Below are 22,822 nucleotides of genomic sequence, written 5' to 3'. Positions count from 1 at the left end.
TGATTTTTCTTTTTTTTTCCTTTTTTCCTTACAAAGTCTCATATTCCACTAACTTGCGACAAAAAATAAAAAATTCTAGGAACTCGCCATGCCCCTCACGGAATACCTTGGGGTGTCTTCTTTCCAAAATGGAGTCACTTGTGGCGTAGTTATACTGCCCTGGCAATTTAGGGGCCCAAATGTGTGAGAAGAACTTTGCAATCAAAATGTGTAAAAAATGACCGGTGAAATCCAAAAGGTGCACTTTGGAATATGTGCCCCTTTGCCCACCTTGGCAGCAAAAAAGTGTGACACATCTGGTATTGCCGTACTCAGGAGAAGTTGGGGAATGTGTTTTGGGGTGTCATTTTACATATACCCATGCTGGGTGAGAAAAATATCTTGGTCAAATGCCAACTTTGTATAAAAAAATGGGAAAAGTTGTCTTTTACCAAGATATTTCTCTCACCCAGCATGGGTATATGTAAAATGACACCCCAAAACACATTCCCCAACTTCTCCTGAGTACGGCGATACCAGATGTGTGACACTTTTTTGATGCCAAGGTGGGCAAAGGGGCACATATTCCAAAGTGCACCTTTCGGATTTCACCGGTCATTTTTTTACAGATTTTGATTGCAAAGTACTTCTCACACATATGGGCCCCTAAATTGCCAGGGCAGTATAACTACGCCACAAGTGACCCCATTTTGGAAAGAAGACACCCCAAGGTATTCCGTGAGGGGCATGGCGAGTTCCCAGAATTTTTTATTTTTTGTCGCAAGTTAGTGGAATATGAGACTTTGTAAGGAAAAAAGAGAAAAAAAAAAATCATCATTTTCCGCTAACTTGTGACAAAAAATAAAAAATTCTAGGTACTCGCCATGTCCCTCACGGAATACCTTGGGGTGTCTTCTTTCCAAAATGGGGTCACTTGTGGCGTAGTTATACTGCCCTGGCAATTTAGGGGCCCAAATGTGTGAGAAGTACCTTGCAATCAAAATGTGTAAAAAATGGCCTGCAAAATCTGAAAGGTGCACTTTGGAATATGTGCCCCTTTGCCCACCTTGGCAGCAAAAAAGTGTGACACATCTGGTATCGCCGTACTCAGGAGAAGTTGGGGAATGTGTTTTGGGGTGTCATTTTACATATACCCATGCTGGGTGAGAGAAATATCTTGGCAAAAGACAACTTTTCCCATTTTTTTATACAAAGTTGGCATTTGACCAAGATATTTTTCTCACCCAGCATGGGTATATGTAAAATGACACCCCAAAACACATTCCCCAACTTCTCCTGAGTACGGCGATACCAGATGTGTCACACTTTTTTGCTGCCAAGGTGGGCAAAGGGGCACATATTCCAAAGTGCACCTTTTGGATTTCACCGGTCATTTTTTACACATTTTGATTGCAAAGTTCTTCTCACACATTTCGGCCCCTAAATTGCCAGGGCAGTATAACTACCCCACAAGTGACCCCATTTTGGAAAGAAGACACCCCAAGGTATTCCGTGAGGGGCATGGCAAGTTTTTAGAATTTTTTATTTTTTGTCGCAAGTTAGTGGAATATGAGACTTTGTAAGAAAAAAAAAAAAAATAAATCATCATCATTTTCCACTAACTTGTGACAAAAAATAAAAAGTTCTATGAACTCACTATGCCCATCAGCGAATACCTTAGGGTGTCTACTTTCCGAAATGGGGTCATTTGTGGGGGTTTTCTACTGTTTGGGCATTGTAGAACCTCAGGAATCATGACAGGTGCTTCAGAGCTGTTCCAAAAAGCGGAAATTCACATTTTTGTACCATAGTTTGTAAATGCTATAACTTTTACCCAAACCATTTTTTTTTTTTTGCCCAAACATTTTTTTTTATCAAAGACATGTAGAACAATAAATTTGGCGAAAAATGTATATATGGATGTCGTTTTTTTTGCAAAATTTTACAGCTGAAAGTGAAAAATGTCATTTTTTTGCAAAAAAATCGTTACATTTTGATTAATAAAAATGTCAGCAGCAATAAAATACCACCAAATGAAAGCTCTATTAGTGAGAAGAAAAGGAGGTAAAATTCATTTGGGTGGTAAGTTGCATGACCGAGCGATAAACTGTGAAAGTAGTGTAGTGCCGAAGTGTAAAAAGTGCTCTGGTCATGAAGGGGGTTTCACCTAGCGGGGCTGAAGTGGTTAAAGGTGGAAAAAGTTCAGATTTGTTTACATCACAGAAACCTGACATTTTAAAAGAGGTGTGTAGAATTTTTATATCCACTGTATACAGTTGCAAGAAAAAGTTTGTGAACCCTTTGGAATGATATGGATTTCTGCACAAGTTGGTCATAAAATGTGATCTGATCTTCATCTAAGTCACAACAATAGACAATCACAGTCTGCTTAAACTAATAACACACAAAGAATTAAAAGTTACCATGTTTTTATTGAACACATTATGTAAACATTCACAATACAGGTGGAAAAAGTATGTGAACTCTTGGATTTATTAACTGGTTGAACCTCCTTTGGCACCAATAACTTCAACCAAACATTTCCTGTAGTTGCAGATCAGACATGCACAACGGTCAGGAGTAATTCTTGACCATTCCTCTTTACAGAACTGTTTTAGTGCAGCAATATTCTTGGGATGTCTTGTGTGAAATGCTTTCTTGAGGTCATGCCACAGCAACTCAATTGGGTTGAGGTCAGGACTCTGACTGGGCCACTCCAGAAAGCGTATTTTCTTCTGTTTAAGCCATTCTGTTGTTGATTTACATCTATGCTTTGGGTTGTTGTCCTGTTGCAACCCCATCTTCTGTTGAGCTTCAGCTGGTGGACAGATGTCCTTAAGTTCTCCTGCAAAGTGTCTTGATAAACTTGGGAATTCATTTTTCCTTCGATGATAGCAATCCGTCCAGGCCCTGACGCAGCAAATCAGCCCCAAACCATGATGCCCCCACCACCATACTTCACAGTTGGGATTAGGTTTTGATGCTGGTGTGCTGTGCTTCTTTTTCTCCGCACATAATGTTGTGTGTTTCTTCCAAACAACTCAACTTTGGTTTTATCTGTCCACAGAATATTTTGCCAGTACTGCTGTGGAACATCCAGGTGCTCTTGTGCAAACTGTAAACGTGCAGCAATGTTTTATTTGGACAGCAGTGGCTTCCTCTGTGGTATGCTGCCATGAAATCCATTCTTGTTTAGTGTTTTACATATCGTAGATTTGCTAACAGGGATGTGAGCATATGCAGAGACTTTTGTAAGTCTTTAGCTGGCACTCTAGGATTCTTCTTCACCTTATTGAGCAGTCTGCGCTGCGCTCTTGCAGTCATCTTCACAGGACGGCCACTCCTAGGGAAAGTAGCAGCAGTGCTAAGCTGTCTCCATTTATAGACAATTTGTCTTACCGTGGACTGATGAACAGCAAGGCTTTTGGAGATAATTTTATAACCCTTTCCAGCTTTATGCAAGTCAACAATTCTTAATCGTAGGTCTTCTGAGAGCTCCTTTGTGCGAGGCATCATTCACATCAGGCAATGCTTCTTGTGAAAAGCAAATCCAGAACTGGTGTGTGTGTTTTTTATAGGGCAGGGCAGCTGTAACCAACACCTCCAATCTCATCTCATTGATTGGACTCCAGTTGGCTGACACCTCACTCCAATTAGCTCTTGGAGATGTCATTAGTCTAGGGGTTCACATACTTTTTCCCCCTGCATTGTGAATGTTTACATGGTGTGTTAAAAAAAAACATGGTAACATTTAATTATTTGTGTATTATTAGTTTAAGCAGACTGGGATTGTCTATTGTTGTGACTTAGATGAAGATCAGATCACATTGTATGACCAATTTGTGCAGAAATCCATATCATTCCAAAGGGTTCACATACTTTTTCTTGCAACTGTATGTTGAGGGACCCCGTTCGGCCACTGCAGCTCAAGCAGGGTGTGTTTGGCGGTCTTGCAGATGGGTGTAAGACTTCAGGGACCGCACAATGCAGAGAGCCATAAATGATTTCTTGATGATCCTAGCAGACAGGAGTACTCCCCTTTGAAACATCAATGTCAGCCAGTGGCAGCTCATACGTGACACCTGCTGTTTGCTCAGGCCCTTTGAGAATGCCATGTTATTTGTCAGTTACCAGGACTACAGGATTCAAAATGTCATTCCACTGCATCATATTCTGGAACAGATGCTGGTACATCTGGCTGGCCAGGGGTCTGGAGACGTGGCCCCTACATCTCATGGCCCGGTGGGGGCTGAACTGCATGAGGAGGAGGACATTGAAGCACAAGCAATGTGTAGCGAAATGGGTTGTTTTAACACACAGATGACAGGATAGGAGGAGTAGGATCAGCCAAAGGAGCTACAGGGCGATGAGGAAGACGAGGCAGATAACCCAGACACACTGTAGCAGTGTGCAGTGGAGATGGAGGCAGGGAGTCTCTGAGTCACTTGCACAAATGACCCGCTGCATGCACACTTGCTTGGGTAATGACAGCCGAATTGTCACCATTCAGCAGAGGGATGACTTCTGGCTCTCCACCTTGTTGGACCCTTGCTACTGGTCCAAATGGGGGCCTTTTTAACATTTGCTTACAGGGAAAACAAACTGAACTACTATAGAGACATTCTATATAGTCAGTGGCCGCTGCCTATCTGCACCATCGTCCATCCTCTCGCAGGTCTGACTGCGGGGGCCCTCTGCGCTCTCGGGATGTTGGGGAGCAGTAGGAGCAGTACCAGCTTCATCAGCAGCAGCTTGAGTCTAGATTTGATGAGGAGCAGCTTTCTTAACCCACCTAGTGAAGAAACCACTCACTAGCAGCAGTAGCTAGACCTGAAGAACCTGAACCAGCAGGTGGTGGCATACTTGGAAAGTACCCTGAAACCCCACATTGAAGATCCGCTGGACTACTTGGCAGCCAAACTGGATTTATGGCCACAACTGGCCGAGTTTTCCCTGGAAAAGCTGTACTGCCCAGCCAGTAGTGTGGCATCAGAGCGGGTGTTTAGTGTGGCGTGAGCCATAGTTACCCCAAGGAGAACTCGCCTGTGCACCCAAAATATGGAGAGACTGATCCTTGTCAAGATGAATCAGGCGTGGATCAGGCTGTATTTCCACCCACCAATGCCTGATACATCAGATAAGATCATCCATGCTGCCTCACCCACACCTTGACAAAATAGACCAGTTTCTTCTGGTTACCTGCCTCAGCTACTATTCTGTTGCTGTCACTCGCCTGATGCCACGCATCTGATGCCAAGTGCTCCTTCTTACACCCACCATCGTCAGCGCATACTGTCATTGCCACCCATCTGCCCACTCTGTCACCGGTCACTCTGTGGTCTCCTGATGCTGCTGCCACCTCACCACTCCGGTCTCCTCATGCTGCTGCTGCCACCTTCACATTCTGTCATTGTGCCACTCTGTGGCCTACTTATGCTGCTGCTGCTTCTGCATCCTCCACACTATGTCACCTTGCCACTCTTCATGCTACTCATGCTGCTGCAGCTGCCACCTACTCACTATGTCACCTTGCCACTCTGTAGTCTCCTCATGCTGCTCCTAAATTAACACTATGTCACTGGGTCACTCTGTGGTCTCCTCATGCTACTGCCAACTCACATCTCTGTCATTGTGCCACTCTGTTGTCTCATCATGCTGCTGCTGCCACCTCCACACTATGTCACCTTGCCAGTCTGTGGCTTCCTCATGCTACTAACTCAACACTATGTCACTGGACCACTTTGTGGTCTCCTCATCTTGCGGCTACCTCAACACTATGTCATTGGGCCACTCTGTGGACTTCTCAAGCTGTTCTCCCACCCTCCCCACTCCATGACTAGGCAACTATTTTGCCTTTTTGGTCTGGTTGACATCATTATTTATTTGACCCTTCTTATGATCTGTCAGAAGGCAGGGAAAATAAGACGTACAATGGATCCTGTCTGTTTATCAGCTGTAAGGCCTGTATGGTACCCTCAGAATTGGCTTATGATTTGGTAGCCAAAAGCAGGAGTGGGTACAAAACACAGAAGACATGCAAATATTCCATTCATGTGTCATCTCTGTTTTGGATCCACTCCTTTTTTTGGGGGGCTTTAGCAATACTGATAGATGACTGAGCAAATGCTGACCGAGTGAAGGCAGATGCTCAACAGACAGGATCCATTCTTTGGGGGGTTATTGTTCTGCTGGATCAGAGGAAGGGCAAAATAATCAATACAAACTTACTATTGACACCCTCTCCACTCTGTCAGGGGGGCTCTACTTGTATAAGCGTTTAATAGAACAGGTTCTGTAGACATCTACAGTGGGATGCGAAAGTTTGGGCAACCTTGTTAATCATCAGGATTTTCCTGTATAAATCGTTGGTTGTTACGATAAAAAATGTCAGTTAAATATATCATATAGGAGACACGCACAGTGATATTTGAGAAGTGAAATGAAGTTTATTGGATTTACAGAAAGTGTGCTATAATTGTTTAAACAAAATTAGGCAGGTGCATAAATTTGGGCACCACAAAAAAAGAAATTAAATCAATATTTAGTGGATCCTCCTTTTGTAGAAATGACAGCCTCTAAACGCTTCCTGTAGGTTCCAATGAGAGTCTCGATTCTGGTTGAAGGTATTTTGGACCATTCCTCTTTACAAAACATCTTTAGTTCATTCAGGTTTGATGGCTTCAGAGCATGGACAGCTCTCTTTAAGTCACACCACAGATTTTCAATTATATTCAGGTCTGGGGACTGAGAAGGCCATTCCAGAACATTGTACTTGTTCCTCTGCATAAATGCCTTAGTGGATTTTAAGCAGTGTTTAGGGATGTTGTCTTGTTGTAAGATCCAGCCCCGGCGCAGCTTCAGCTTTGTCACTGATTCCTGGACATTGGTCTCCAGAATCTGCTGATACTGAGTGGAATCCATGTGTCCCTCAACTTTGACAAGATTCCCAGTCCTTGCACTGGCCACACAGCCCCACAGCATGATGGAACCACCACCATATTTTACTGTAGGTAGCAGGTGTTGTTCTTGGAATGCGGTGTTCTTTTTCCTCCATGCATAACGCTCCTTGTTATGGCCAAATAACGAAATTTTAGTTTCATCAGTCCACAACACCTTATTCCGAAATGAAGCTGGCTTGTCCAAATGTGCTTTAGCCCACCTCAAGTGGCACTTTTTGTGCTGTGGGCGGAGAAAAGGCAGGAAGCCTGCATCACTCTCGAATACAGTATCTCCTTGTGTAACGTGCGCCGAATGGTTGAACGATGCACAGTGACTCCATCGTCGCTTCTGTCTATCCGAGATTTTTCTTGGTCTGCCACTTCGAGCCTTAACTTGAACTGAGCCTGTGGTCTTCCATTTCCTCAATATGTTCCTAACTGTGGAAACAGACAGCTGAAATCTCTGAGACAGCTTTCTGTATCCTTCCCCTAAACCATGATGGTGAACAATCTTTGTCTTCAGGTCATTTGAGAGTTGTTTTGAGACCCCCATGTTTCTACTCTTCAGAGAAAATTAAAAGAGGAGGGAAACTCACAATTGACCCCCTAAATATTCTTTCTCATAATTGGATTCACCTGTGTATGTAGGTCAGGGGTCACTGAGCTTACCAAGCCAATTTGAGTTCCAATAATTAGTTCTAAAGGTTTTGGAATCAATAAAATGACAACAGTGCCCAAATGTATGCACCTGCTTAATTTTGTTTAAACAATTATAGCACACTTTCTGTAAATCCAATAAACTTAATTTCACTTCTCAAATTTCACTGTGTGTGTCTCCTATATGATATATTTAACTGACATTTTTTATCGTAACAACCAATGATTTAAACAGGAAAATCATGACGATTAACAAGGTTGCCCAAACTTTTGCATCCCACTGTATGTGGAATCAGCTGAAGACAGTGTAAAAGGAGTGCACTCTTTCATGCTACAGTAGGATCTTGGGCTTCTGCACGGTTCTTTATACCTGGTGCTAACATCGACCTGTAAGGCTGAGTTCACACAAGTTATTTGGTCAGTTTTGGCCTCGTAACTGCCCAAATAAGTGAAGTGTGCAGTGATTCTAAGAGCGAGGCCTGTCATGTGTGTGTCATACTGACTCGCAGTATTGTTTCACTACCATAGCAGACTCCCTATGTGTGTTACTGCAAGGCACGGTGTTCTACACCACTATACAGGCTCCCTGCAGCCAGGAAATAGCTCTTTATTAACGTGATTCGCCGCAAATAAATTTATTTTCTCTTCAGGAAATTCAGCTAACCTGTTGAAGCGAATTTTTGAGAAATTCACTCATCTCTAGTCATCAGTATCTGATCAGTGGGGGTCTGACACCATGATCCCCATGGATCTGCTGTTTCAGAAGGCAGCAGTGCTCGCAGTAGTACTCTAGCATTAGTAAAAACTCCCAGAAGCTCTTTTAAGGGCATAGCTATAGAGAATGCAGAAGTAGCAGTTGCATTTGGACCCTTGTGCCTAGGGGACTTGTAGGCCTAGTGCAACATAAGATGTAGACTTTAAATTGTGTATATTTTGTGTATTACAGGTTGGAAGCTTAAATGCTTGTTTTTTTGCTAAGAATGGATTCCTGGTTGAACTTTATGAGGCAAGAGAAGGTAAGTTTGTATTTTTTTCTATAATAAACATGCACAAATTATATAAACTACATTTCCCAAATGTTGCATCATGTCTTGCATCATTATCTGTTACTACCATACCATTCAGACATACCATTCACACATTGCAGATTTGTTCTGAATAGGGCTTGCAGAGATTTGTGTGCTTGCTGCAGAAACAAACTTAGGGCTCTTTCACACCACGTTTTTTTTCTCTGTTTACGGGCCGTTTTTTTTAGTTCCGTATATGGTCCATTCATTTCAATGGTTTTGCAAGAAAAACGGAATGTACTCCGTATGTATTCCGTTTCCGTATTTCAGTTTTTCCGTTCCATTAAAAGATAGAACATGTCCTAATATTGCCCAGCAAATAACGTTTTGTGGCTCCATTCAAGTCAATGGGTCTGCAAAAAAAAAAAAAAAAGGAACACATACAGAAATGCATCCGTATGTCTTCCATATCCACTCCGTTTTTGCGGAACCATCTATTGAAAACTTTATGCTAAGCCCCATTTTAAAAAAAATGTAATTACTGTATACTGTATATGCCATACAGAAAAATGGAACAGAAACAGAAACACAACGGAAACAAAAAAATGGATCCGTGAAAAACGGACCGCAAAACACTGAAAAAGCCATGCGGTCGTGTGAAAGAGTCCTTATTTACATGTATGAAGGGATGTCCTGTTGTCGATCTGCTACACGTGAACACATTTTTAGGCCTCTTTCACAAGGCCGTATGGCTTTTTCAGTGTTTTGTGGTCTGTTTTTCCCGTGGCCGACATATACCCATTTTTAAAGTACACCTGCACTGCATATGTGCCAGGGGAAGGGAAAATAATACAGTCTGTGAGGAGGGTGACATATCCCCATTTTTCTTTTTTGTAAAGTACCTGTGTGCTCCATTTCTGAGAGTGAAATATAATCAGTTAAATCTGTTACATCTGTTCCATTGTGGGGTGACATATTTACATTTTTTGTTGTAAAATACCTCTGAGACCTGCAGTGCATATGTGACTGGAAGGTACATAAATTCAGCAAATCCATCTGTTCCATTGTAGAGGTTACATAGCCTCTATTTTTTAAGTAAAAAAAACCTGAGAGATGTGAGATTGAAATATAATCTCAATTAAATCCATCCGTTTCATTTATGGTTAAAGAAACCCTTTTTTGGGGCAATAATGTACCCTTTTGCCCTGTACTGCATTTCTGACAGTCTAATAAAACAGCCAAATACTGCAATTACAATTTTTGGTAAAAAAATTCAAAATGTTATTGCTAAAAAGTACATTTGAGTCCTGTCTGTCAAATAAAACCATTTAAATACATTTTTGGGCTTTAAATTCCCATTTTGGGGTGTAAAGTAACTCTGAGGCCTACATATGTGACAGGGAGGCACATAAATTCAGCAAATCCATCTGTTCCATTGTAGTGGTGACATATCCACTATTTTTCAAGTAAAAAACCCCTGTACTCAATTTGTGAAATTGAAATATAATCTTAATTATTATTTATATATTTTATTTTATAATATAATATATATATATATATATATATATATATACACATAATATATAAAATAATAATAATATAATATAATAAATATAAACCATCTGTTTCATTTATGGTTAAAGTAACCCTTTTTTGGGGGGCTATAAAGTACCTTTTTGCCCTGTGCTGCATTTCTGACAGTCTAATAAAACCGACAATTACTGCAGTTACGTTTCTGGTGAAAAATTCTAATTTTTGTTGCTATAAAGTACATTTGCGGCCTTCACTGAGTTCCTGTCAGTAAAATAAAACCATTAAATATCGCTTTTACATTTTTGGGCTTCAAATTCACATTTTTGGGTGTAAAGTACCTCTGAGGCCAGTACATGTGACAGGCAGGCACATAAATTAAAAAAATATATCTACTCCATTGTAGGGGTCACATATCCACCATTTATTATGTAAAAAAAAAAAAACTTTGCTTCATCTGTAATAGTGAAAAATAATCTCAGTTAAATCCTTCAATTTATGGTTAAAGAAACACGTTTTTGGGGGGCAATAAAGTACCTTTTTGCCATGTATTGCATTTCTGACAATCTAATAAAACCGCCAAATATTGCAGTTACATTTTTTGCTGAAAATTCAAATTTGTGTTGCAATAAAGTACATACAGTTGCAAGAGACTTTGCCAAAGAATTCTGTAAGTCTTTAGCTGACACTCTAGTATTCTTCTTTACCTCATTAAGCAGTCTGCTCTGTGCTCTTGCAGTCAACTTTACAGGACGCCACTCCTAGGGAGAGTAGCAGCAGTGCTGAACTTTCTCTATTTATAGACAATTTGTCTTACCGTGGACTGATGAACAGCAAGGCTTTTGGAGATACTTTTATAACCCTTTCCAGCTTTATGCAAGTCAACAATTCTTAATAGGTCTTCTGAGAGCTCTTTTGTGCGAGGCATCATTCACATCAGGCAATGCTTCTTGTGAAAAGCAAATCCAGAACTGGTGTGTGTTTTTTATAGGGCAGGCCAGCTGTAACCAACACCTTCAATCTCATCTCATTGATTAGACTCCAGTTTGCTGACACCTCACTCCTATTTGTTCTTGGAGATATCATTAGTCTAGGGGTTCACAACTAACATGGTACATTTAATTCTTTGTGTTTATTAGTTTAAGCAGACTGTGATTGTCTATTGTTGCGACTTAGATGAAGATCAGATCACATTTTATGACCAATTTGTGCAGAAATCCATATAATTCCAAAGGGTTCACATACTTTTTCTTGCAACTGTATGAGGCAAATAAAACCATTAAATACCGCTGTTACATTTTTGGGCTTCAAATTCCAATTTTTGATTTTTGGGTGTAAAGTAACTCTGAGGCTTGCACATGTGACAGGCAGGCACATAAATTCAGCAAATCCATCTGTTCCATTGTAAGGGTGACATATCCACCATTTTTTAAGTAAAAAAAAACCTGCTTCATCTGTGAGAGTAAAATATAATCTCAATTAAATCCATCTGTTTTATTTAGGGTTAAAAAAAAACATTATTTTTGGCAATAAAGTACCTTTTTGCCCTTTACTGTATTTCTGACAGTCTAATAAAACCGCCAAATACTGCAGTTACATTTTTTGATGAAAAATTCCAATTATTGTTGCTTTTAAGTATATTTGCAGAATACGCTGCGTTCCTGTCAGTCAAATAAAACCAGTAAATATCGCTGTTACATTTTTGTGCTTCAAATTCCCATTTTAGGGTGTAAAGTACCTCTGAGGCCTGCTCATGTGACAGGCACGAACATAAATTCAGCAAATCCATCTGTTCCATTGTAGGGGTGACATATCCACCATTCTTTATGTAAAAAAAAAAAACCCTGTGCTTCATCTGTGAGAGTGAAATATAATCTCAGTGAAATCCATCTTTTTAATTTATGATTAAAGAAACCTTTTTCATTTTAGCAATAAGGCATCTTTTTGACCTGTAATTACATGTCTGACAGTCCAATAAAACCTCCAAATACTGCAGTTAAATTTTTTGCTGAAAAATTAACATTTTTGTTGCTATAAAGTACATTTGCGGCCTACGCTGCGTTCCTGTCAGTCAAATGAAACCATTAAATACCGCTGTTACATTTTTGGGCTTCAAATTCCCATTTTAGGGTGTAAAGTACCTCTGAGGCCTGCACATGTGACAGGCAGGCACATTAATTCAGCAAATCCATCTGTTCCATTGTAGCGGGGACATATCCACCATTTCTTATGTAAAAACCCCCTGTATGTAATTAAATGTGGGTGGCGCCAAAAACAGCCAATCAAATTTTCCCTACGGACTTCAATAAGAAAATGTAAAAAGCTGTTATTCTTAAAATATGAAAGCCAGAGTCCCCAAACTGGCACCGTGGGTTACTAGGTGAGTGTGGTTAGCATTTAGGAATACTGGGTGGATCTTTCAATAGCCAATCACATTTCAGCCATTTATTTTATATGAGAAAATTTAAATTACCGACGCTCTTCGACTGTTAATGGCAGGATCCTCAAATTTGACACAGTTAGTCATTGGGTGACTTGGGTTAAAATTTTAAAACGTGGTTGGAGCCTCGAACAGCCAATCAGATTCCAACATCCTGTGGTTTCTTCAGAATAGACACCATCTAGTTAAAGAGGACCTTTCACTACTGTATAAACTAAAAACTAACTAGATCAGTGGGCAGAGCGGCGCCCAGGGGTCCCCCTGCACTTACTAGTATGCCTGGGCGCCGCTCCGTTCGCCCGGTATAGGCTCCGGTGTCTGCGCTCCCTCTGACTGATTTCTTTCCGGAAATGTTCGGGTTTGGGATCCGAACTCGACCCGAACTTCGCCCCGAACCCAAACCCCATTGAAGTCAATGGGGACCCGAACTTTTCAGCACTAAAAAGGCTGTAAAATAGCCCAGGAAAGGGCTAGAGGGCTGCAAAAGGCAGCAAAATGTAAATAAATCCCCTGCAAACAAATGTGGATAGGGAAATGAATTAAGATAAAAATAAAATAAATTAAAATTACCCAATATCAATTTGAGAGAGGTCTCATGGCAGAGAATCAGGCTTCATGTCACCCACCACTGGAACAGGCCACTGTCAGATATTTAGGCCCCGGCACCCAGACAGAGGAGGGAGGTCCCATAGCAGAGATTCAGGCTTCATGTCATAGCAGAGAATCATGCTTCATGTCACCCAACACTGGAACAGGCCACTGTCAGATATTTTTAGGCCCCGGCACCCAGACAGAGGAGAGAGGTCTTATTCAACTTTGGGTTGCCCCGCAATATAATGGTAAAATGAAAATAAAACTAGGATTGAATGAGGAAGTGCCCTGGAGTACAATAATATATGGTTAAGGGGAGGTAGTTAATGTCTAACCTGCACAAGGGATGGACAGGTCCTGTGGGATCCATGCCTGGTTCATTTTTATAAACGTCAGCTTGTCCACATTGGCTGTAGACAGGCGGCTGCATTTATCTGTAATGACGCCCCCTGCCGTTCTGAATACACGTTCAGACAAAACGCTGGCCGCCGGGCAGGCCAGCACCTCCAAGGCATAAAAGGCTAGCTTTGGCCACGTGGACAATTTGGAGACCCAGAAGTTGAATGGGGCCGAACCATCAGTCAGTACGTGGAGGGGTGTGAACACGTACTGTTCCACCATGTTAATGAAATGTTGCCTCCTGCTAACACGTTCCGTATCAGGTGGTGGTGCAGTTAGCTGTGGCATGTTGATAAAACTTTTCCACATCTCTGCCATGCTAACCCTGCCCTCAGAGGAGCTGGCCGTGACACAGCTGTGCTGGCGACCTCTTGCTCCTCCTCTGCCTTGCCCTTGGGCTTCCACTTGTTCCCCTGTGACATTTGGGAATGCTCTCAGTAGCGCGTCTACCAACGTGCGCTTGTACTCGCGCATCTTCCCATCACACTCCAGTGCAGGAAGTAAGGTTGTGTTTGTACCGTGGATCCAGCAGGGTGGCAACCGAGTAGTCCGCACACGTTAAAATGTGGGCAACTCTGCTGTCATTGCGCAGGCACTGCGGCATGTAGTCGCTCATGTGTGCCAGGCTGCCCAGAGGTAAGGACAAGCTGTCCTCTGTTGGAGACGTATCGTCATCGTCCTGCGGTTCCCCCCAGCCACGCACCAGTGATGGGCCCGAACTGTGTTGGGTGCCACCCCGCTGTGAACATGCTTCATCCTCATCCTCCTCCACCTCCTCCTCATCCTCGTCCTCCAGTAGTGGGCCCTGGCTGGCCACATTTGTACCTGGCCTCTGCTGTTGCAAAAAAACTCCCTCTGAGTCACTTCTAAGAGACTGGCCTGAAAGTGCTAAAAATGACCCCTCTTCCTCCTCCTCCTCCTCCTCCTGGGTCACCTCCTCTTCCATCATCGCCCTAAGTGTTTTCTCAAGGAGACATAGAAGTGGTATTGTAACGGTGATAACTGCCTCATCGCCACTGGCCATGTTGGTGGAGTACTCGAAACAGCGCAACAGGGCACACAGGTCTCGCATGGAGGCCCAGTCATTGGCGGTGAAGTGTGCTGTTCCGCAGTGCGACTGACCCGTGCGTGCTGCAGCTGAAACTCCACTATGGCCTGCTGCTGCTCGCACAGTCTGTCCAGCATGTGCTAGGTGGAGTTCCACCTGGTGGGCACGTCGCATATGAGGCGGTGAGCGGGAAGGCTGAAGTTACGCTGTAGCGCAGACAGGCGAGCAGCAGCAGGATGTGAACGCCGGAAGCGCAAACAGACGGCCCGCACTTTATGCAGCAGCTCTGACATGTCGGGGTAGTTGTGAATGAACTTCTGCACCACCAAATTCAGCACATGCGCTAGGCAAGGGATGTGCGTCAAACTGGCTAGTCCCAGAGCTGCAACGAGATTTCGCCCATTATCGCACACCACCAGGCCGGGCTTGAGGCTCACCGGCAGCAACCACTCGTCGGTCTGTTGTTCTATATCCCGCCACAACTCCTGTGCGGTGTGGGGCCTGTCCCCCAAACATATGAGTTTCAGAATGGCCTGCTGACATTTACCCCGGGATGTGCTGAAGTTGGTGGTGAAGGTGTGTGGCTGACTGGATGAGCAGGTGGAAGAAGAGGAGGAGGAAGCCGAGAAGAAGAGGAGGCAACAGGAGGCAAAGAATGTTGCCCTGTGATCCTTGGCGGCGGAAGGACGTGCGCCAAACAGCTCTCCGCCTGGGGCCCAGCCGCCACTACATTTACCCAGTGTGCAGTTAGGGAGATATAGCGTCCCTGGCCGTGATTACTGGTCCACGTATCTGTGGTTAGGTGGACCTTGCCACAGATGGCGTTGCACAGTGAACACTTGATTTTATCGGATACTTGGTTGTGCAGGGAAGGCACGGCTCTCTTGGAGAAGTAGTGGCGGCTGAGAACAACATACTGTGGGACAGCAAGCGACATGAGCTGTTTGAAGCTGTCTGTGTCCACCAGCCTGAATGACAGCATTTCATAGGCCATGGAAATGCTGGCATTCAGGGCCAGGGATCGAGGGTGGCTAGGTGGAAATTTACGCTTTCTCTCAAATGTTTGTGAGATGGAGAGCTGAACGCTGCCGTGTGACATGGTTGAGATGCTTGGTGATGGAGGTGGTGGTGTTGGTGGTACATCCCCTGTTTGCTGGGCGGCAGGTGCCAACGTTCCTCCAGAGGCGGACGAAGAGGCCGAGGCGGCAGCAGCAGAAGAGGTAGCAGGGTGAGCCTGAGAGAGTTCCTTGTTTTTAAGGTGTTTACTCCACTGCAGTTCATGCTTTGCATGCAGGTGCCTGGTCATGCAGGTTGTGCTAAGGTTCAGAACGTTAATGCCTCGCTTCAGGCTCTGATGGCACAGCGTGCAAACCACTCGGGTCTTGTCGTCAGCACATTGTTTGAAGAAGTGCCATGCCAGGGAACTCCTTGAAGCTGCCTTTCGGGTGCTCGGTCCCAGATGGCGGCGGTCAGTAGCAGGCGGAGTCTCTTGGCGGCGGGTGTTCTGCTTTTGCCCACGGCTCCCTCTTTTGCTATGCTGTTGGCTTGGTCTCACCACTGCCTCTTCCTCCGAACTGTGAAAGTCAGTGGCACGACCTTCATTCCATGTGGGGTCTAGGACCTCATCGTCCCCTGCATCGTCTTCCACCCAGTCTTCCTCCCTGACCTCCTGTTCAGTCTGCACACTGCAGAAAGACGCAGCAGTTGGCACCTGTGTTTCGTCATCATCAGAGACGTGCTGAGGTGGTATTCCCATGTCCTCATCATCAGGAAACATAAGTGGTTGTGCGTCAGTGCCTTCTATGTCTTCCACCGATTAGGTGCACCCACCCCGACTCTTAGGTGCACCCACTCCGGAGGTGCACCCACTCTGACCCTTAGGTGCACTCACCCTAGTCATTAGGTGCACCTACCCCAACGATAAGGTGCACCCACCCCGACTCTTAGGTACACCCACCCTGACCCTTATGTGCACCCACTCCAACCCTTAGGTGTACTCACCCTAGTCATTAGGTGCACCCACCCGACCCTTAAGTGCACCTACTCTGATCCAGAGTCGGGGTGGGTGCACCTAAGGGTCGGAGTGTACCCACTCCGACCCTTAGGTGCACCCACCCCGACCCTTAGGTGCACTCACCCTAGTCATTTGGTGCACCCACCCCAACGATTAGGTGCACCCATCCCAATGATTAGATGCACCCACCCCGGCCCTTAGGTGCACCTACTCCGACCTTTAGGTGCACCCACTCCGACCCTTAGGTGCACTCACCCTAGTCATTAGGTGCACCCACCCCAATGATTAGGTGCACCTACCCCGACCCTTAGGTTCACCCACCTCGACGGCTTTATTTATATAAGAGGGTATTGGTTGTGTGCAAGAGGCCTTAATAGCAGCATGTCCCTTGCCTTCCCTATTGACTTCAATAAGAAACCATTAAAAAGCTGTCATTCTCACAGTAGTTAAGCCACAGCACCCAAACTCGGCAGGGTGGGTCAGTGTGTGACAAAGGCTAAAATTTATAAAAAGTGGGCAGAGTCTACAACTGCCAATCAAATTTTAGTCAGTTGTTTTAATGGGGAAATTTAAAACTGCTGCTGATCTTACACTGTTAATGGCAGGGTCCCCAAACTTGGTACAGTTGGACAATTTAGGATTAGGATTAAAATTCAGAAAAGTGGGCGGGGCCACCAACAGCCAATCAGATTTCAAGCCAACACCCTGTGGTTTCTTCAGAAACGACACCTTCTAGTTATTATTATTCTTGGCGCCCCCTCTCTTTCTAAACGCTACTCCTTCTACAGTTTTGGGAGTACATACCCCAAACTTTCCACACTTCTTCGTCCTATAGCAAGTTCATTGATTGTGATTTAACACCGAAAAGGACCCGGCTCATTTTCACCTTTTCGCCTTAAGGACCAGGCCATTTTTTGCAAATCTGACCAGTGTCACTTTAAGTGGTGATAACTTTAAAACGCTTTGACTTATCCAGGCCATTCTGAGAATGTTTTTCCGGCACATATTGTACTTCATGACACTGGTAAAGTGAAGTAAAAAAAATACATTTTTATTTATAAAAAAATACCAAATTTACCAAAAATGAAGTAAAAAATTGCAAATTTCCAAGTTTCAATTTCTCTACTTATATAATACATAGTAATACCTCCAAACATATTTATTACTTTACATCCCCATATGTCTACTTCATGTTTGCATCATTTTGGGAATTATATTTTATATTTTGGGGATGTTACAAGGCTTAGAAGTTTGGAAGCAAATCTTGAAATTGTTCAGAACTTTTCAAAAACCCAATTTTTAGGGACCAGTTCAGGTCTGAAGTCACTTTGTGAGGCTTATATAATAGAAACCACCCAAAAATGACACCATTCTAGAAACTACACCCCTCAAGATATTCAAAACGGGTTTTACAAAATTTTTTAACCCTTTAGGTGTTCCACAAGAATTAATGGAAAATACAGTTACAATTTCAAAATTTCACTTTTTTGGCATATTTTCCATTTTAATATTTTTTTTTCCCAGTTACAAAGCAAGGGTTAACAGCCAAACAAAACTCATTATTTATGGCCCTGATTCTGTAGTTTACAGAAACACCCCATATGTGGTCGTAAACCAGTGTACGGGCACACGTCAGGGCGCAAAAGGAAAGGAATGCCATACGGTTTTTGTAAGGCAGATTTTGCAAACAGTTTTGTTGGACACCATGTCCCATTTGAAGCCCCCCTGATGCACCCCTAGAGTAAAAACTCCAAAAAAGTGACCCCATTTTAGAAACTACGGGATAGGGTGGAAGTTTTGTTGGTACTAGTTTAGGGTACATATGATTTTTAGTTGCTCTATTATTACACTTTTTGAGGGTTGGGCGAGCGGTACTTCCCGAAATCCCTCTCGACAACCAAAGATGCGTACCTATCATACTGACACCTCTTAAGTAAGGACTTCACACGAGAGATATCTTCATGGCTACCTCCCATCAAGACCAGACTTTCAAGGTTCTTCCTCAGTTCCTGGTACAGATGATTTCTGTCCTGGCACCTGAGATACGAAAGCTCTTGGAAAAACCTTGCCGTCCTTGTTTTAAACATCTCCCACCACTCTGACTTACTGTTTCAAAGGTCTACTAACGGTTCCTGGCCCTGAAAGAACTCCTCAAAGGATTGTTTTATTGCCACATCTTCCAGGAGAGATGAATTCAACTTCCACAAACCTCTGCTCATACAGGGGGTCTGTGCAACATTCAAAGAAAAACAAATTAAACAGTGATCATAGAAAACCACTTCCTCAGTTTTTAAGACTGAAAAAACTGCTTCCCCCTTCAAACAAAACCTATCCTAGACCTTTGGCTACCTCGATAAAAGGTGAAGTCCATGTGGTCTGGTTTATGCTTTAAGTGAGCATCCACCAGACTAGCTTCCTCAACTATCTTAGTCAATGCGACACTATTAGTATCCAGCCTGACTCCCCTATCATAGGAGCCTCCCCTATCACAGACTCTTGTCACATTGTTGAAGTCTCCACCAAAGATCACCTGACGGCTCCTCATGAGAAAACATTTAAGGTCCCACTTGGTTTGTGGACCATAGATAGTAATGAGGCTCAGCTCTTGTCCTCCCATGAGCACATCCAGGATCAGGCACCTTCCCATTTCTAGTTCAATTACTTTCCTGCATTCCACTCTTCCAGCAGTTTTAAAAAGTACCGCTACCCCGCTATGTGGCTTGGCTGCAAGAGACCAGAAGGATGGACCATGCCTCCACTTTCTCTTTGCTTTCTCCATTAACTCTGTGCAAGTCAACCAGGTCTCTTGCAAAAATAAAACATTAGCATCAAGATGGCTGAAAAAAATCTAAGGCCGCATAACGAGCCATTTCTGACTTAATGCTAGCAACATTAATGCTTGCTAGCGTCAACGGGGTGAGTTCCGCCATCATAAGTAATTTAGCTTTCTTCTTAACCCCACTGCCACCCTCACCATCACAACCATCTGACTCCTCACTTTCTTTCTGCCTTTTCAGGCATTGGGAGACATCCGTATCACATTTCTATTTGCCCACAGGATCTGACTTGGCCACCCTTCCAGAAGGTTTCCCCTCTGAAGGGCAGGGCCTGGCAACCTGCGAGGAGGCCTTCTCACCCACCGGCACTGCATCCCTCGCCCCCCCCTCAGCCAAGCCAGCCTCGGAGGTATCACTTAGGATGCCATACCGGTTGGAGTCCTCCACAAGAGGGGCACCAGCCAAAACCTCCCTTGGTATCTGGTCAAGGTAGAGTGGGGTGGACGGATCCCACTCAAGAGAGGCCTTCCTGCCCTCTCTCTTGCTGTTTCTCTTCTTACTCTGCTTGTTCCTCCTCCTCACCAACTATTCACTGTCCTTCTCATCTACACTATCCCAACCTGAGTAGACAGAGACAGCGGAGAGGTCAGCCTCTTCGGGATGAACTCTGGGGTTCCCATCATCATCACTGTCATCTTAGCCAGATTCTCAACTAGGGTACCAGTTGAGGGATTAGCTGCCTCCTGCTCCCTCTGTTTGTGGCATTGTTCCTGCCGCCTGGCCCTAGCTGCCGTAATTTTTTTTACCTTATCAGAATCCTTTTTGCTTCCTCCAGTGCTGGGATCCCCGACACTTGTCCCCTCACCAGTCTGCCCAGTCCCGGCAGCAGACTCTTCACCAACTTCAGGCCCAGCCTTGCGGCTAGTATCTGCCTGGTTCTGAGCCTGTCCCTGAGCCTGGTTGGCAAAGGCAAGCAGACAGCGACTAAATGGGTGACCCAGGTCTCCACGCAGGTTACACCTGATCCTCCGACAGGTTACGGCCAGATGGTTACTCCCTCTACACCTCACGCACCTTTGGGTCTTACACTGTGCACTGAAGTGTGTGGGGTCGCCGCACCTGTGGCAGACCTTTGGCTGCCCCTGGTAAAAAAACACAATATCTGATCCCTCCCTATAAAGGCCGAGGAGGGGATATGGGTAACAGAATTTCCCTGGGCCCTCAACATCATGTTAAAGGTCAAGACCCCTGACCAAATACTATGCTCGTCCAGGACCTTGGTTGGGTAGCCCACTTCACCATAGCGACTAAGCCAGTTAACACAGTCACTTTCTTCACCTTGTTCTGGCGTGTGATGGCCTGGACGGCAAAACCCTGCCACTCTGGGGTGCTCTTTGTCAGCTCATATCTGGACCAGAAGAGCTAAAGCCCTTCTGGCTGGACAAAGCCAGAAAAAAAACTTGGTCCCGTAGGGATGGATGAGGGCATAGATGTCTTTCGCCTCAAAACCCATCGGCAGGAAAAGCTCCACAAGAGTCTTCCTGGAAGGTGTTGCTTCCTTACCTTTCCAAAACAGACAGGCCACATTCCTATGGTCCCCCCGGTTGTGGGGTGAGTCCAGACGGTCTTACCCCCCTTTTTGTTTCAGAAGGCTCTCAGCCCGTGTCTCTCCGTCCAGAAAGACAGGTCAACCGATTCACCCTCTACTTATATGGAGGTCTCCGCACCCTCTTTCAAGGCCCCCAAGAGGCGCAGTTGCAAGTTACCCTTGCCAAATCCTGTGGGCAAAGAGTCCCTTGCTCAATGCTTAATGACATTTGCAAAAATACGTTTTACCTTTTCTTCCTTCTCCATATCCTCAGCAATCAAAATCCTTGCGTCATTCTTCCATATCCACATTTTCACCACCTACAACATTCCCACTTACAGAATTTCCACTCACTTCCATATTTTCACTTACTTTTGCATTCTCACTTGCATCCACACTTGATTCTGCATTACTGACTCCATTCTTCCCTTCTTTCATACTACCTTTCTTATCTCTTTTTGCATTGTTCACTCCACTTTTCATCACATGCTTATCACTTTTTCCCCGGGAACCACCACTCACTCCCCCTAGACTGGCCGGGTTCTCCCCACTTCTACCCTTAATCACCACTGTATTCTGTACTGACTCCATCACTTTGCCATCACTTTTTTTTTTATCTTTCCTTGTTGTTGTCTCTCCTGACCTCCAGGCACCACCACCCCCTCTACCGCAGAAGGAGCCACCTTGCCCACCCTTTTCACGACCTTGTCTGCCCTAACCTCATCCGTCTTTACCTTGTCCACAGCCAAACTCTCCCGCTTTGTACAACCTAGCTCCACATCAGGAGCTAGGCTGGGCTCAGCAACGGGTTTTGAAGTGTTTAAAGGGCCATACAACAACACCTCTCTCTCCATAACTTTGGTTCTATTTTTTTTTCCTTTTAATTTCTCCTCTTCAGGTATCTTCTAATCTCCAAAATAGAGCCTACCTACTGGGGATTTCAGCTGCTTGATACTTTGCAATATCAATCCACCACCAGATTCACTTTCATCCCCGGAGGCTGCTCCCTGACTCCTGCTGGCAAGGAGCTCTGCCCAATATTTTCGGCCACTGCTGTTTGACAGACCAGGGGAGCCAGACTCAGCACCTGACATGTTTTCAAACAGTCTGTCATTTTGAAAATTTTCCATAAATGGAGCGCCATATTTTTCTGTAGCCAGTTTCTTCTCTTCCAGGATCATTATCTCCTCCTCTAGCTTATCCAGCTTAGAGGGGAGAAAAGTGGTTTTACACTTAGGCAATAAGCCCTCCTGTAGCTTCATATTTTTGTGTTCTACTTTAACCTATCTCAAGTCTTTTTTAATTTCATCGTAGCTTTAGATAAAAAAAAACACTTTGGAAGCAAAAATGTTTGCAGTATCTGTGGGGCCTTGCACACCCCAGTTGTGGATCACCTTGGTCTCTTTACTTTTTGACTGAATCACATCCACACTAGTCAGATAAACGAAAATGACCCAGGATATCCCCAGGGCGGGTAAGGAACAATGCCCACCCTTGGTAGCCACAGGGGATACACCTAAAGTGTAACTCGGTAAAAGCTCCCACACTAGTGTTGATCACAAATATTCGAATTTCAAATTTTTATTGCGAATATTGAACTTTGAAAATTTGCGAATATTTTGAATATAGCGATACATATTTGCAATTTCGAATATTCCTTTTTTTTTATCAGTACACATGATCCCTCCCTGCGTCTAGCTTGTGGGCCAATCAGAAGGCTACAGTATATTTGACTTTAGGAGTAGTGTTGTTTGTGAATTTTCGTAATGTGAATTTTCAGAATACAAATTTTTTATTGCAAATTTTTCAACTTACAACTATTAGACAAAGAAAATTATAGCACTACTGTATATT

At 44.0% G+C, this 22,822-nt stretch overlaps 1 protein-coding gene across 1 annotated transcript in view; it reads left to right on the top strand.

The window, feature by feature from the left end:
* The window catches only part of KMO (kynurenine 3-monooxygenase), an 866,528-nt gene that overhangs the window by 14,120 nt on the left and 829,586 nt on the right, over positions 1–22,822 (top strand). Inside the window, exon 2 of the mRNA XM_044291809.1 lies at positions 8,521–8,590. Coding sequence (XP_044147744.1) covers positions 8,521–8,590 — 70 coding nt within the window. The remainder of the gene's footprint in view (positions 1–8,520; positions 8,591–22,822) is intronic.

The sequence above is a fragment of the Bufo gargarizans genome, chromosome 4 (assembly GCF_014858855.1).
Source record: "Bufo gargarizans isolate SCDJY-AF-19 chromosome 4, ASM1485885v1, whole genome shotgun sequence".
Taxonomy (NCBI): Eukaryota; Metazoa; Chordata; class Amphibia; order Anura; family Bufonidae; genus Bufo; species Bufo gargarizans.
Note: the sequence above shows the minus strand (reverse complement) of the source record. Positions and strands in the feature narration are given on the sequence as shown.